At 55.3% G+C, this 16,741-nt stretch overlaps 1 protein-coding gene across 2 annotated transcripts in view; it reads left to right on the top strand.

The window, feature by feature from the left end:
• Positions 1–16,741, top strand: part of LOC144733917 (uncharacterized) — a 36,559-nt gene that overhangs the window by 8,301 nt on the left and 11,517 nt on the right. The window contains exons 2-13 of one of the 2 annotated variants that reach the window (XM_078615928.1): positions 5,611–5,744; positions 7,177–7,340; positions 7,958–8,102; positions 8,621–8,703; positions 9,286–9,453; positions 9,918–10,041; positions 10,869–11,121; positions 11,971–12,074; positions 14,314–14,950; positions 15,437–15,627; positions 15,933–16,027; positions 16,423–16,543. In XM_078615928.1, coding sequence (XP_078472054.1) covers positions 5,611–5,744; positions 7,177–7,340; positions 7,958–8,102; positions 8,621–8,703; positions 9,286–9,453; positions 9,918–10,041; positions 10,869–11,121; positions 11,971–12,074; positions 14,314–14,950; positions 15,437–15,627; positions 15,933–16,027; positions 16,423–16,543 — 2,219 coding nt within the window. Of the gene's footprint in view, positions 1–5,610; positions 5,745–7,176; positions 7,341–7,957; positions 8,103–8,620; positions 8,704–9,285; positions 9,454–9,917; positions 10,042–10,865; positions 11,122–11,970; positions 12,075–14,313; positions 14,951–15,436; positions 15,628–15,932; positions 16,028–16,422; positions 16,544–16,741 lie in introns of both variants that reach the window. The other variant, XM_078615927.1, reaches the window with a different exon arrangement.

Genomic DNA, 16,741 nt, shown 5'->3' with positions numbered 1-16,741 from the left:
CTGAATATTTATTTATACTGGAGGAATCCGATGAGCTACGAAGCTCTTTTTCACAGGTGTCGAGTAGTTCATAGAAGTGTCATTAGACCCCGATAACAATAATAACATTGCTGTTTATAACGTGCACAATATATGGGATAAGCCTCGCTTCGAATTGGATGTTTTTGACCCTCAGCCGAAACCTCGTTCGGAGTGAGGCGTTTCTAGGAAACGCCGTCAACTGAGATGGGGGGGTTTCCCCCCATCTGCCAACGGGGGATGGCCCCGTGACCTTCCACGCTGGGTTCATTGGCTTCTTTTTCCATCAAATCGCAGGCAAAAACACTTTGCAATGTGCTCGCGAATCTGCGACGAACGTTACTTGGTTGGGTCGGGGGTGTTTCTTCACGTTTGTGTTTGTCAGGGGGGGGGCAGACTTAAGGGGGGGTCTACACTTAAGGGGGGGCCCACACTTAAAGGCCACGTGGGGCCGCCAGTGGGCCGCTGGCCTTCACAGAAGAACATTCGCGATACAGGTTTTTTTCTTGGGTTAGATCGCGTAAATGTATAAATATGTCGTTAAACCCGCCACCACCCGACACAGCAAACTAGTAAGGGTTGTCACGTAAACAGAACGTGGCCAATTCGTCACTAGTACAGCACACCAGTTGTGTGTTGGAGAGCCAAGCCACAACATTTACGGCATTTCGCCAGTCATGAAGCTGGTTGTAATTACTGGCAAAACGTCGTACTCAGATTGTAAATGTTGTGGCTTGGCTCTCCAACACACAACCGGTGTTGCTGTACTAGTGACGAATTGGCCACGTTCTGTTTACGTGACAACCCTTACTAGTTGGCTGTGTCGGGTGGTGGCAGGTTTAACGACACATTTATGAACATTTACGCGATCTAACCCAAAAAAACCTCTTATGGATGATCTAACCCAAAAACCTCTTATGGATGATATTGGTCAGGAAAGCCTACGTGTTATTGTGAATGATATTGGTCGTGAAAGCCTACGTGTTAAACTGAAGAACACTTGTTTAGAAGGAGAGCTGAGATTTGACGGAACCAGTCGTGGCTATGGAAAACCAAAACGTCACTTACCACTCGCTGTTAACCCCCTCATCATCAGCCATGATCCATCCACTGCTGGATGAAGGCCTCGCCAAGCCACCTATACATTAGCATTTGATTACCATGCAACGCAAATAATTGCAAGTAACGTGAGTGTAAGAATCTACTTTTAACTTGACAGCCGCGTATCGTTACTTCCCTTTCCGCACCTCAGATTAGCACGGCTGGCTGCGTACATTGTGAAAGAAGTTCAACATGCGTGCACAGGTGAAAACAACAGAACCCTTGTGTGCACCAGAGGTTTCATTTCTCACAGTATGAAAATAACCCAGAATGCAGCTGATCCCATCAAACCTCAGAAGCTAAGCAGCCTTGACCCTGGATAGGACTTGGCTGGGTAACCACTTCTCTCTCCGCCCCCTAATTCTGAGGCATATATAACCTCGTGCCACGGCAGATCTCTCGTCTACTTGAGCAGTTTTTTTCTTGTTGTGGTTGTCCCACCTGATGACGATTGCTTGTGTTGCGATCGAAACGTCGCGATCTATTATTTTTTACCTACATGACTTTGCCGAAAGAACCAAGGAGTAAGATTCTAGTAGGTTAACTATCATACTCGCTATGGGTTTTCACGACCTACATTATAATTCGTCATACGTGTCTTCTGGCGAGAGGTCTTTCCCGGACCCTGGCGATGCCTGTTGTTGTACATTTGGAGTCCGCGTGTTATCTCTCTCTCTCTGTGTGATGGTCGTGTGGATTGTTTTGCGGGTGCCACCACCCCTCCACCCCCTCCCCCCACGTCGACATTTTGATTATTTGGCTGCTGCAAAAAATCGCCACGTGTGATGATGATGATGACGATGATGTTATGAGCCACTGCGATGGGCCATCGAACACGTGCGTGTGGCCAGGTCGCCGCTGAACAACAGCTCATAGCTCGGCGTGCTTTTACCCTGGTGGGGGATAAACAAAAATAATTCCAGTTAATCACCCTCCACCACCCGACCAAGGCCAAACGAATCAAGTTGTCACGTGATGGGCAAATGTGCCGATGTGCGTCGCCGGTAACGTCGCTGTACGTTTCCCGTCTGCCTGCGCCAAGCGGCACTGACAAATCTGGTGAAGTATGGTCAAATAACCCTCACCGCCTGCATGGCGTAAGTGGATTTTGACAAACGAGCTGTGCGCGGTCGTGAAACGCGACCTTCGATTTCCGTATACGAGTCCGGATACAAGTACTCAACGAGATATATATTTTTAATGATTTAGCATTAAAACTGTGACCGCATCTCGAAGGGGCTTATGCATAGGGGGAACATGCCCATCAAGATATTTTGAAGAAAGATAATTAATTTTTTGAAATGTTGTTTTTATTATTTATATACGACATGAGTGTGTGTGGGTGTTGTTCAGTGGGGAGCGGTAGTGTAGCGGTTAGCGCGCTGGGCTACGAACCCGGCAAACCGGGTTCAATTCCTGCTCACGGTCAAAACCAGTGACGATTATTTGAACTGGTACTGTGGGCCTCCCCTAAGTCGACTCAGCCTCAAATGAGTACCTGATTGCTGTGTGAAAAAACATCGGCACTGGGGAGACAAAGGCGGTCGGGCGTCGTGCTGGACACCCACCCCCTCGTGTACTTTGCCGGCCTTCATAGGTGCTCGCTACAGCACTTGCACCAACAGTCTGCTAAGACTACACGGGGATCTTTGTTTGTTTGTTGTGCAGTGGGGAGCGGTAGTGTCGTGGTTATTGCATTCCGCTACAAACCCGGTGACCCGGGTTCAATTCCCGCTCACGGCCAAAACCAGTGACGATTATCTGAACCGGTCCTGTGCCTCCCCTGGGTCGACTCGGCCTCAAATTACTACCTTGTGCAATGTGTAAACATCGCCACTATAGGGAGAAAAAGGCGGCCCAGGCGTGGTGCCGGCCAACCTGATTCCCTCGTGCGCGCCGGGCCTTAAATCGAGTGACTGGTGCGCTACGTGAAACATTGGCATCGGCGCTGGTGAGATGAAAGGTCAGCCGGGCCGTGCCCGCTTACGGTGCTTGCCCCCAAGAGCCTGCGCAGGCTACCCGGCGGACATCTTCGTCTTTAGCCGCCTTCGCCACAACGCCCCCCGCCCCCCCAACCCCCTTGTTTTCGCACTAACAGGCTGGCGTGTCGTATCTGTTTGTTAGAAAGATCTCCCGAAAAATGCGCCCCAATCTTATCCAGACCCTGGACGAAGCTAAGCGGCGGGGTTGAGCCTCAATAGTCCCTGGATGGGCGAACACCCGGCGCGCAGGCGGGTCTGTTGAAAGCCTTTGCGGCAGAGGTCGCAACCGGGTACCCGATACCCGTACCCTACCCGATACCCGGCTACCCGTACCCGGCCGGGTACAGGTACGGGTACCCGTTTGCGACCCTGGTGCGGCCGGGTACGGGTAGGCCGTGAGTCACTGGTGAGTAACCGTTTGTCACTCATTTCGGGTAGGGTACGGGTAGGGAACGGGTACCCGGCCGGGTACGGGTACCCATTTGCGACCCTAGTGCGGCCGGGTACGGGTAAGGAATCAAAACCCGTTTGCGACCTCTGCTTTGCGGGGCTTACGCGGCGGTGCTCTGCTCCCACACACGTGCGTTTCCCCCCCCCCCCCCCACGTGGTGAAGTACAGTCGAGCAGCCCCCAAAAGAGCCTCGTGCCGTGGGGTGAGGCCTTCAATTGAGTGGTGGATTCACCATTGCTGATGATTCTTGTATTTTGCCTGTGGCCCCAACTAAGGCCCCTCTTTTATCGCCCATGTGCACGGACAGGGGACGGGGGGTTGTTGGGGAGTGGGTGGGGGGGGGCTTCCCTCCACACGGGGAGGCGAGCGACCCGCGCCTTATTCGACGGTTGAGCTCCATCCTGGACGAGGAAGCGGTGGCGCATCGGTTAAAATAAAATAAAAAGCTTTTATTTTTATAGTACCAGGTTAGGTCTCCACTGAGCTACATAGCTCTTTTTCAGAAGCGAGCTGGCCACGAACGATAGCTCGACGAAGTGGCTTACGATGTGGAAATGTGCAGCAGTCAAACACTCTTGAACACGTGTTTCTAAATGTACAGGCGTCAGGGTCGAAATCAAACCATGACATCCTGTGTACTGGGCGAGGGAGTTAACATTTTGCCATCACGGCGTGGTGTGCTATGAACCCGGCAGAGGTCCCCGAGTTCGATTCTCAGCTCGCGACCAACGACAGTGCCAAATGTTTGGACCCTCCTTTAGGCTGACTCGGCCTTAATTGAGTACCTGCCACGGTGTGTGTGTGTAATAAACATCAGCACAGGCGTTGTCTTTTGTTTGCCTCCAACTCGCTCGTGCGCCGTGCCGACCTTAATAGGTGCTCGCGAACAGCGCACGACCCATAATAACCTGTCGAGGCTCTGCAGGGGGGGGAGGGGACCTTCAACTTTCGGCGTTACTGAACTGTTGGTTAGGCTCCTGTCGGGGGGTGGGGGACGACTCGGGGAACTGGTACAGAGGGAGAGGGATCTGCGGCTGAGGAATTTGAAGCATGTGAAAGTGATTGTGGATCGCTACACGTGCGTGCGTGTGCAGGCATGGTCGTGTGGGTGTGTGGCTTGCGTGCTTGCTTACGGTTGGGAGCGGTGGTGCAGCGGTTAGCGCTGCACTACGAACCGGGCGATCCCCAGTTCGATTCCCGCTCACGGCTCGCATCGGTGACGAATATCTGAAGCAGTCCTGGGCCTCCTCGAAGTCGACTCGGCCTTAAATGAATACCTGGTGCAGTGTGTAAATATCAGCATTGGGTAGACAAAGGCAGCCGGACGTGGTGCTGACCACCCACCCCCTTCGTGCACCGTGCCGGCCTTGCCCCAACAGTCTACCGAAGGCTACGTGGGGCAAAATGTCTTTTGTAACGGTGGTGAAATGGTTCTCGCACTCTCGTGCGTGACTACAGTCCACGCGTCCCAGGTGAAATCCCTGCTGCTCGTACAAGGTTCGTGGCGGGCGGTGCCCCAGCGTGTCACGATCCTTCCCCGAGGCCAGGGGGGCGATCGGGGGGGCGGCAACCCGCGGCAACTCGCTGCTTCGGAGCCGCGTACGGCTCTTGAAGGGAACTGCCACTTCGTGACGTTTAATTATTTGGGACCACGGTCTCGAATTGGGCCGAGTTCGAAAACGAAATTAAAAAGAAGGTCTCCTCTTGTTGTTTTTTTTGGTTGCCCCCCCCCCGCACCGGGTCAGCTCGGCCATAATTGTCTGCCCTGCCGCCGAGCGTAAACATCGGCACTCGAGGGGAAACGAAGACTGCGGTTGGGCACGGCGTTAGCCACACCCGCAGCCTCGGAGGACCGTGCCAGATTCAATAGATGCTCCCCCAAAGCGCACATTTTCCGCGACGGTCTTACTTACAGCTGTACGGGGGCGGGGGGGGGGGATCTTTGTGCGTGTGTGTTTGTGTTTGTCTGACTCGCCATTGCACCCACTGTGGCGGCGCCACGGATCGATAAGAGTGCCGCGATCGTTCGTCTGACCGTACCGCTGGCGCCGCCCGCAGACTCCCTGCGGCTGCCCGCCGTCAAGATGCGCTGGCGGGAGAAGCTGCAGACGCAGCGGGTGAAGAGGGCACTGTCCTTCCGCTGGTCGCGAGCTTTCTCCGGCGATGCGCTGCCCGTCTCTCCCACGCACAAGGTACGTCTTCCCCCACCGACCACCGCTATCCTGAAAAGCTAATCGAACTGCGGTGGTGGAATGCAATACACATGTAGCTTGCCTGTACCCCAGCGCTGTGTGGCAGCAGCGGCGAATGTTGGTGGATAAGGGTGTACACAGTGGCAAGATGTTAACTCCCTCGCCTGGTATGCAGGAGGTTGTTGGTTCGATCACGACCCTGACGCCTGTTGTATATTTGGAGTTTGCATGTTGTGTCTCTCTCTCCCCGTGGTCGTGTCGATTATTCTCCGGGTCCACCGGTTTTTCCTTCCACATTTATGAGCACGCGTTTAGAGTGTTTGGAAAATGTCAATTATTTCCACGTTATGTGCCACTTCGTTGAGCTATCATTTGTGGCCAGGTTGCTTCTGAAAACGAGCTACGTATCTCAGTGGGCCTTACCTAGTTTATTGCCGCACTCAAATGCCGTGAATCTCCCTTGCCGTGGGAGTCGATGAGGTTGCCAAGGCCTTGCTCGCCACGAGAAGGCGGTGCAGCAACAATGTGGAAGTCCAGCTGTTCCGTCTGTATGAGATATAGCGTTGTCCCCTCTCGCGCATGGGTAATCTCCCACATGCAGACACTCGATAAATTGGTTAATAACACCTGAATATGCAGAGGACGGCAGAGCTTGGGTACTTGTTGGCACCACCCCGGAGTCGTTCCGTCTCCCTCTCTTTTGAGAGTGAGCGAATGCGGTGCGTTTTAATGTAAAAATTACAAAAAAATAACTCGTGACAAAACTCAACACACCGTACGGCTTTAAAATAAAAATGTATAATGGATGACGTTTCGGGCAATGGCCCTCCTTCATAGCACATAAACGAAGCCTACATCGTTGCTTCCTTCCTTATACATTTTTCCTCATTGGTGCCACGCACGGCGCTGTTCTTGACGAATGCGTTCGGCTTCGTTTGTCACCTGCGCTCGTGTGCCCACGGCCAACGCAGCGTCACCACATAACTTGTTTTAATAACTCGCGGGAAGCTGCCCCCCCCACCCGGTGAGATCCAGTGGCATGCATCCATCCCGCCCAAACGGCGCGTGCTTATCCCTCATAAGACTTCGAAACAAAGAACGACGAAATATCTTTGCCAGTTTTGGGGCTTATCCTAGGTCCACTCTGCCTCAAACGCGTACCCGGTGTATCCCGCACCTCCGGTTAGCGCGGTTGGCTACGTACGGTGCGAAATAAGTTCAACATACGTACATCAGCAATCGGGGGGTGGAGGAGGGGGAGACACATGCAGCTAAGCCGTGCGAGGGGCTCCGACGCTGCCACCTCATGCACCAACGACGACGCTTCGCGGAAACCTGCCCCCAGCGGCCCGCGAGGGCCACACGGAGTCGGGGTTGGGGAGGCGGGGGGGGTAATCTTTGGTCCCCCGTTTTGTCCGTTCTCCTCGAGCAGGGGGAGGCCGGCCCGTCGGAGGGCCTGGCGTCCGTGGAGCGGGCCCTCACCTACTACCGCGCCATCCTCGACAAGGGCGTCCTGGAGCTGCTGCCGGGCACGGCAAGCCGGGTGCTGGAGGCCGTCTGGAGCCTTCTCTCTGGCCTGCCGCCCCAGCCCCTCAGGTTCGGGAGTGCTCCCCCCCTGTACCCCCTTTCCACTTCACCGGGCCCTGGCATACAAACCCCTGAAGCGGTGATGACAGCCGTAGGCTCGTAGCTTCTGTCGGTCGTTGGGCACTGGGGAGCGAAATTTCCCGCCTTCGATTCCCGACCTCGGGCATCTCTCTCTGTCTGGAGTCTGTGTGTGTGTGCGTTCTCCCACTGTTTTCGCGTGCATTTCCTCTGCTTTGGCTTGTGGGCAACCGTACCAGCCTGCACGGGTGCTCGCTAACAACACTTGCCCCAGCAGTCTGTTAAGACTACACGGAGATCTTTGTTGTTGTGCAGTGGGGGAGCGGTAGTGTCGTGGTTATTGCACTCCGCTACAAACCCGGTGACTCGGGTTCAATTCCCGCTCACGGCCAACACCAGTGACGATTATCTGAACCGGTCTCGGTCCTCCCCTCAAAATCACGACCTAGTGCGGTGTATAAACATTGCCAGGCATGTGGTGCTTGCCACTCATTCCCTCGTGTGCCGTGCCGGGCTTTCATAGGCGCTACTCGCTAACGGCACTTGCCCCGACAGTCCTTTACAGGCTACACGGGGGGGGATCTTTGTCTTTGTGTGTGTGTGAGCAGCCCGGAGGTGGCGTGGCGCGAGCGGCGAGTGTACCGCTCGCTCACGGACCTGGCGCGCTGCTCGGACCGCTTGCTGGTGGGGGGCCGCCCCCCCGAACACTCGGCCGCTCTCGCCGTCACACAGCGCGTGTCCGACAGCCTGCGGGTATGCTGGCCCCCACCCCCCTGCCCCCCACCCCATGCCCCCAGCGACCCCGGAGCACCCGGAGAAAATCCGTGCACGCGCTTCTGCGGCCGTCTGGAATGCTCTTCCTTCCGATATTACGAAGCCACTGGTGCTATGCACTTTAAAGTCATCTACATTGAAAACTGATTTATTCAGAACAGATTTTAGTGTTAAGCTTGTTGTCCTTCCCACCCGTACCGCCGATTAGCACGGTTGGCTATGTACGGTGCGAAAGACGTTGAACATACGTACATGCAACTTTAGTCCTCGATTAAATGTTGAATAATTTAAAGTTTGTAACACGGCGCCGCTGCATGGATTATTCGCTCGCTCTCGAAAGGAGGGAGAGAGAGAGGACGACTCAAAGTGGCACGTGGAGGGGAACCGCAGACGAGCGGAAAAGGCAGCCATGCGATGAGCCGGCACCAACAATTTCTTAATGTTTCCTAATGCGGCCTGCTGAGCGCGCGTTGTTCCGTTGTCGCGCCCGACTGCAGGAGCTGCTCCGAGTGATGCAGAAGCAGGAGGAGAACGCCCCCCCTGCGGACGATGTGGACGGACGCTCGCTGACAGCGCACGGGTATTGGCGCTCGCTCGGTTTGCGCGAGTCTCTCCATCTCTCGTGTGTCCGACTGTTCTTCTTTCAACCGGCCTGTCTCTCGGCGCGACCGTCCTTATCTCTGCCCGTCTGTCTTTGTGTCTGACTGCGTTTGTCTGCATCTCTGTTTGTCTCCCAGTCTTCCAGTCTGTCCTTCTTAGTCCTCTGCTCGGCCATCCCGCCTCCCTACCTGCGTGTGTATTTGTCTGTCTGTCTCTCAAGCCTACGTGTCTGCTTGTCTTTCTTTCTGCCTGTCTCTCTCTGCCTGTGTCTCCATCTGCCAGTCTGTATGCCCGTATGGCTGTCCGCTCCTCTGTCTCCCTGTCTAACCTGTCGCCTGTCCACCCCCTCTGCGCATTCCCTCCCTTGGGCTCTCCACCATAACTCTCTGCACGATTCGACGAATCGTCACGATTCCGGCCCATAATTCAATTCAAGACTCGAGCTCTTGTCGTCGTCGCCCTGTAACCACGCACCACGATGAGTGCGCCCCTCGTCCGTTCTCACGCCCCCCGCCCCCCCTCCCCCCATCGCTCGTGTCCGCGGCGACCCCTCGGCGCGCAGGCCGGACGCCGCCGAGCCGACGTTGGACCGCTCCGCCACGCTCCCCACGCAGCACAGCCTCTCCCTGGGGGTGCTGCTGGAGACGGACGTCGGACCGGGCCCCCCACCCAAACCTCCCAGGCCGCGGCCCCCCGATTTCCTCTCCGCAACCGCCCTCACGGTGCCCAGGTGAGCACCCCCCACCCCCAACCGTGCCCCATCCGTTTCTTCATCTAATCGTTGCGCGGGTCTCTTTTTGCCCACATTTGTGCCTGACCGAAGATTTTAAAAAGCGGTAACGGAAACGTCAATTTATTTTTTTTACACGGCCGGGGGTGGGGGGGGGGGGTTGGGGGAGGTGCAACGGCCGAGGAATGAGTGACCGCAACAGAGGGCACGCCGGGGTCACAAAAAGTGCTTTAGGGGAGGGGGTACGGAAAGGAGTGGAAGGGTGAAGGGAGCGGAGAGGAAGGGAAGGCGATCGCCGTTCACGCGGGGGGAGGAGATGGTTGTGGTTTTTGTAAGTATGGTGAACTTCTTTCGCACCGTGCATAGCCAACCATGCTAATTGGCGGTGCGGGGGAGCTAATCAGAGGTGCGCGGGGGAGCTGATGGGAGGTTTGCCCTGTGTGTGTGTGTGTGTACGCGTGCAGCGTGAGCCTGTTTGCGAGGCGCGTCGCGGGCCACACCGCCCTGGTGCCCGTGGCCACCGTGCTGCCCATGTGCCGCCCCGTGGGGGGCAGCCTTCCCCGCGACGGTGGCGCCGTCAGCTGTTCGGTGAGTCTGGCAGGAACGACAATAAAAAATCCGTCGTCGAATTAATAACGCTGGACTGAGGTGGCCGGGGGATGGTTAAAGAGGGTTGAGCCAGCGACCCCTGAGATCTCTGGGCTCGGATCCAGTTGCCCGCCTGGACGGCCCTTGCCCCAGTGATCTCCTGAGGCTATAGGGGGGGATCTGTATGTGTGTGTGATGTTATATGTGTATGTCGTTGTTGCTGTTTTTGCATACGTGGGGGAGCGGTTGTGTGGTGGTTATCGCTCCGCGTTACGCACCCCCACCCACTTGATTTGGATTTTCCGCTCGAGGCCAACATCCAGTGGCGGTTATCCAAACCGACTCGGCCTCGAGTGAGTACCTTGTGCGGTGTCTGGGCGTTGGCGCTGGCATGCACGGCAGTGGCGGCAGCGACAGGGGTGGAGGGAAGGCCCAGAGGCACGAGAGCAAAACACAACAACAGATAATTTGTAATCACTTTTTTTTTTGGGTTATATCGTGTGAATACAAACATATTGTTCAATCCGCCACCACCCGACACAGCCAATTAGCAAGGTTTGTCACGTAAACACAACGTGCCCATTAGTTACTAGTTCAGCACTCACTGGTTTGTTGGAGAGCAAACCCACAACATTTACAATTTGAGTAAATATAATGGGTTTACACGAAAGCCCACGGCAGACAATTGCCGCGAACAGGATGAACAAAAATGGGTAAACGACGCACGATGCGTGGCGTACGCGCGCGGTTGCTCCTTACCCCTTGTGCCCGTTTAGCACCGTGTGTTTGTGCGTGCGTGTGCCGCTCGCGCGACGACGGCGCAGCAGGAGGCGCCGTGCTCCACGCGGTGCTGCACCCTGCCGGCGCTGCTCAGCAAGTCGCCCCTCGTCTCTCCTCCTCCTCCGGCGTCAGCGACGCCGGCGGTGGCAGCCGCGGCGGCGATGTCGCCGGCATTGGCGGCAGCACCCCTGGAGATGCGCGGCACGTGGAGTCGCTCGGAGGAGCTGCTGGTGTCGGGCGCCGACGAACCGAGGAGCGGCGCCGGCGTGCTGGCGTTGCACACCAGCATCGAGCTGCTCGGTGCGTTCCCACGCTCGCGCGCGCTGTGGTGTGGTCGGGTTGGGGGGGGGGCTCAGGAGTTCGGTGGGGGCTGGGTGTCTGTCTTTCTCTCAAGGGGCTCATGATGGCCATATCGGAGACTTCTGAGCCAGAACCTATGATCTCGGGTGTGTGTGTGTGGATGTCCGTCTCTGAATGAGTTCATGATGACTGTTTGAGTTTCCTGAGCCAGCTTCACAAAATCTAGTGCCGAAGACACTAAAGCAGCACACTGGCAAGATATTGGCTTTAGGCCCTGGGTTCTTGGTGTCTCTCTCAGGAGGTTAACTTAGCCAGCACCACGTAAACTGCACTTAATTGCCCTAAACAAATTTGCTTATCTCAATTGGCTCTTATCTGGATTAAATTGAATATCATCTATCGAGCTGATCAGGGTGAATTGGTGAAGTTGGCGGTCTAGAACCAGGTTAGATTATCCCTTGCCACCGAGCCATGGCTGAGAATTAAACTCGGGTTGTGGGGGAAATATTCATCCAGCAGTGGATATCTGGGTTTGTCTGACAAGTGTGTGTTCTCATGTAGCGTCGCGGCTAGCATATGGCGCTATGAACCTGGTGACCCCGGTTCAATTCCTGCCCTCAACATTGGTGGCGAATATCTGAACCGGTCCTGGGGCTCCCCCTAGGTCGACCCGGCCTCAAATGAGTACTTAGTGCGGTGTGTGTTAAACATCAGCACTGGGGAAACAAAGGCTGTACGGTGTGGCGATGCCGGCCTACGTAAGGTGCTGCTACTCGCCAACAGCGCTTGCCCCAACAGTCTGTTAAGGCTACACGGTGGGTCTTTATCTTTTGTGTGCTCGTGTGACAGACCTGGAGAGCGATGGGTGCTCCATGCCGGAGTTCCTGCCGCCGTGCGACGGGTGCTGCACCCTGCCTGCCTGGCACAGACATCATCAGCAGCAAGAGGAGGAGGTAATTGTGCGAATGTTGTTTTTCCTCCTCGGTCCGCCCTCGTCCGTTTTTAACAACCGTTTCAAATCGTTGCCCTCGGAGCTGACGGTGACAAGAATGAAATTGGACAAAATGTGAGACGAACCCGCACACTCCGATTTGGCACGGTTGGCTACGTACTGTGCGAAAGAAGTTCAACGTACGTACAGCACCGGTAGACCGACGACAACGATCGTGTGAACAGCCTTCACCGGAATGAACCGGAGGCGTACCGCGAGTGACGATGAGCGGTGTGCGACTCGTAATTATGATCTGGGTAAAAAAAATGAACAAAAAAATCTATGCTCTTTGGTTCTTTCAGTAAAGTCATGTATCTCCTCCGTGGCTCCTCCCCCCCCCCCCTCTCTTATTTATATAGCGTCTTGCTTCACTGCAGCTCTCTTACTCATTCCAGCAGTTGCTTCTGGCTGTGGTGGTCCCACCTGATGACGAGCGCTTGTGTTGCGCCCAAAACGTCGTGATTTAATTTATTTTCTTTTTTATTTTCTTTTATTCTTTTTTACCTACGTGACTTTACCGAAAGAACCAAAGAGTATTGATCCTTGCAGACACGAAAACTTCAAATCTAGAGGGAAAAAATCCATGGCCAAAAGATGTTCCCCACACATCAATTTATCTCTGACCACCACCTTCAAACGCACCTATGCTACACAGAATCAGAATCTTTGTTTAGATTTGTAGAGGAATCCGATGAGCTAATGAAGCTCTTTTTCGCGGATGTCCAGTCGGGGCAAGTGGTCATAAACGTTACAGCAGCCAACAATGCACAAAAAACCCAACGATAGGAGTGCGAAATAGAGAAAAGGTAAGGAAATCGCTAAATATAATGTGATTGTATAGGTGTGATTTATCAAGTTTGGGCAAGGCAGCATCAACAACAACTAACAGTCCCAGAGCACACCAACATAACACCACGCAGTAGTCGCTCAGCCCGATGGCCACGTTAACAATGATCAAAACAATTCCACCGTGAATGTGACCTATAAAGTGACGCTGCTAATTTTTCATTGCCATCTGTTGGTTCGTCATGCATTTGTTTCACTCCGAATTCGCGGTTTTAATTTGCCCCTTGAATGTATTTCAATTCCCTGTTTAGTTACGTTTGAACGGGTGTTTCTACGTTTGTTTTTTATGTGCCGCTGCTGTTGTGATGGGTTTTCCTTTTCAGATTGCATCGCTGTGACGTTTAACATTTTTTTTGCATCCTCCTCTTACCCCTCCTGTCCTGCCCATGAGGCTGACCCTTAACAAAAGAGCTCTTTAGCTCAACCGTACGTCATGTGGCCACATGTATGTACAGTAGTCCCTCGCTTCACGTTTTTGAATCCGTTCCACGTACACTACTGAAATAACTGTTAATCGAATTCGCTTATAAGTTGAAAAATAAGTCTACAAGAGAGCTGTTTCCACTGCCAAAACAGACAACGTTGTAATGCGAACAAAGCTAGTCGAGGTCTAAACGGTTATAAATGGGCATCACTGATTGGCTGAGGGCATGGCTCAGCCCCACTTACGAGCGGTCTGATTGGCTAAAATTGGCGACCGCGTGCATAACGTAAACATACCGTCAATCAAAATGTTAACATACTCTTTGGTTCTTTCAGTAAAGTCACGTAGGTATAAAATAAATTAAATCACGACGTTTCGATCGCAACACAAGTGACCGTCATCAGGCGGAACCGATACAGCAGAACAACTGCCGACTTTACCGAAAGAACCAAAGAGTATGGATCCCTGCAGTCACGAAAAGTTCAAATCTAGATTCAAAATGTTAACGTTCGTCGAAACCATGGGGTGGTCCTATGGGAGGCGAAACGTGAACCGAAAAACCTTCAACCGATGTTACAGTTCACCGAAGGACTACTGTATGTTGAACTTTTGCACCGTACGTAGCCAACCGTGCCAATAGGAGGGTGCACATCTGCGGCACTAAAGCCATGCTGCCTGCTGGACACGTTTGTTTATCCTCTGTTGTGTTGATTAGTCACGTGAGAGCAACAGGGAATTTCACTTTTAGGCCCCACTCCTTCCTCTTTGTGCTCTGCCACTTTCTGGCTAGGCCATGTCTCTTCTTCTGAACATAGAGTTGAGCCAGTTTGGATAGTGGTGGGCAGATGTGGTATTTCACCAAATGACTGCTGATGATGCTGCTGCTGCCGGTGATGATTTCCCGTCCGCCCGTGACGTCGTCCCCTTGCAGCAGGGTCCGCTCCTCCTCTCCGAGCCGGTGTATCCCTCCTACCCTCGCCGCCGCCACCGCCACAACGACGACGACCACCACCACCGCGACGACCTCGGCGCCACTGCCACCCTTCCCATGAACCGCAGCCGCTCGGGTCGGCCGTCCGTGTCGCCACCGCCGTCGCCCCGTCACGCGAGGCGGAGCGAAGAGGGCGACCGCCCGCCGCCGGCAGGAACGCAGTGCGGCGGCGGCGACGGCGGCGGCGAATACGACGGCGGCGGCGGCCCTCTGCCACCGCAGCTGCCGCAGAAGAAGAGGCGAGCGTCGGACACGGGGCGCGCGTCGCTTCCGTCGGCGCTGCTGCTCGCTCCGTCGGGACTAGCCGCGGCGCCGCCACCGGCCTTCTTCTCCTCCTCCTCCGTCCTCCTCGCCGCGTGTCGCGAGGAGGAGGCGGAGGATCCGTCGTCGGCGTCCTCGCCGCCGGCATCCACGTCGGAGGCCGCGCTCACGCCGGGCATCTTCACGCCGCTCGGGCAGCTGGCGCCGCAGCCGCCGTGGGAGCTGCAGCAGCGGCAGCAGCAGGAGCTGTTCCCGCACGAGCTCTCGGCGGAGCCGGCGCAGCAGCCGCCGCCGCTGCCGCAGAAGAAGAGCAAGAGTGAGCGGGGGTCGGGGGTGGGGGGAAGAGTGTACACCACACAAACAAAGTCTACCAAATGAAATAACCTACCACATGCGACAAGTGAACTTAACGTCGATGCGAATCCCGTAGAGCGGTGGTTACCTCGCGTCCGTCCATGGGGGTGACAACTCGAACGTCCGTCCTGTCTCTGGCCACGATGGTTTCTGGATAGTTGACTTTGTCGCAAAGTGTCAAAGAAAGCATGCCTCTGTCGCCTATGAGCAAGTGCTCATCAGCGACGGGGAGGAAAAGGCGGCCAGGCGAGGTGTTGGCCACCCACTACCTCGGTTGCCCTGTGCCAGCCTTCATAGGTGTATGTATGTTGAACTTCTTTCGCACCCTACGTAGCCAACCGTGCTAATCGTAGGCGCTACTCACTCTAACGGCACTTGCCCCAACAGTCCGCTTCAAGGCTACACCGGGGGTTCGTTGTCTTTGTGTGATCCTGCCGTGGGCTCGCAGTCCAGACCTACATGCAGCTGCTGTCCGACTACGCGCTGCCCGTATCGAGCTCTGCTCAGCTACCTCCGACACCGTTCGCGCCGTTCAGCCCTTCGTCTCCGCTGCCCTCACCGCTCTCCTCCCCCTCGGCGTCGCCGCTCTTCGCCTGCTCGGCCTTGCCGCCAGCCCTGCCGCCAAAGCGCCGGCAAACCGTGAGTGGCGACGAGGTCCGGCGACCGGAGGACGATCGGTTCGCATGGTTGCGGCGGGCACTAGAGTGTCCGCACGTTGGCGGTTCGCGCCGCCGCGACGCGGCTGCCTCCAATCCGGTGCTACGGGAGGAGGGCACGGCGAGAGTTGGTGGATCAATCGCACAAGATGTTGCGAAACTCCCCTTTCTACGCGGGCGTCCAGGAAGAGGCTGTATACCCCTGGGGTGGGCAGGAGAAGGGAGCGGTGCAGCGAAGTGTGGACGAACCCTCCATCTGTATTGTGTGTGTGTCTGTGCGTGACGCAGATGGTGATTGTGACGGAGGTCTGTCCACCGGTCGTTCCAAGCGAGCGGTTCGTTGCGTCCGGAGGTCGACCCTTTGGCGACCCCGATAGCCCCGGGTGAGTTCACCTGCTCTACCCGCCCACCCACCCCGTCCTCCCCCCCTACCCCCCACTCATGGGGAGAAAGAAGAGATGGATCCGCAGTCAACTGTCATGATGACCAGGATGATGGTCGATGTAGGGCTTTAACGATGCATCACTTCATCGTTTAATGTCGATTGATGCGCTCACGCAGTCAATCATGTGCAACGATGACGAAGACGACGATGATGATGTTTCTGTTCGTGACGATGATTACAACAGCGGTGACAATGGGGTTGACGTTTCTGCTCGTGACGACGATGATGGTGATGATGACGATGGTCATGTTGACGACGACGACGATGATGGCCGTGTTGACGTTGATAACAATGATGACGACAATGATGACGATGTGTATTTGGCCGCGATAGGACTCAGGCCGCCAACGACGAGGTGTTTACGCTGGAGCGTGAGGAGGTGACGGGAGAGTCTCGAGCGCTCTCCGTCACCGATTTCACGGAGCTACACGCCGGGCTCGTCTTCAAGAAGGAGGTGAGGGAGGTCACCGGGTCGCGCAGAGGTCAGGGCGCTGAGATCCTGGGGTCGAATCCAGGTTTTGGCTGTCCGTGATTAAACCGGTTTCTCAAGTGTAGTGAGTTTATGGTTTCAGCCATGTGACCACTGTGACTGGCAATCAACACCGATACCCTCGCGTAGAAAACCCATAGGCTCCCATAGAGACCCATAGGC

The sequence above is a fragment of the Lampetra planeri genome, chromosome 49 (genome assembly GCF_965212315.1).
Source record: "Lampetra planeri chromosome 49, kcLamPlan1.2.h2, whole genome shotgun sequence".
In the NCBI taxonomy this organism is placed as follows: Eukaryota; Metazoa; Chordata; class Hyperoartia; order Petromyzontiformes; family Petromyzontidae; genus Lampetra; species Lampetra planeri.
The sequence above is the reverse complement of the archived record's forward strand: the minus strand, read 5'-3'. Positions and strand labels throughout refer to the sequence as shown.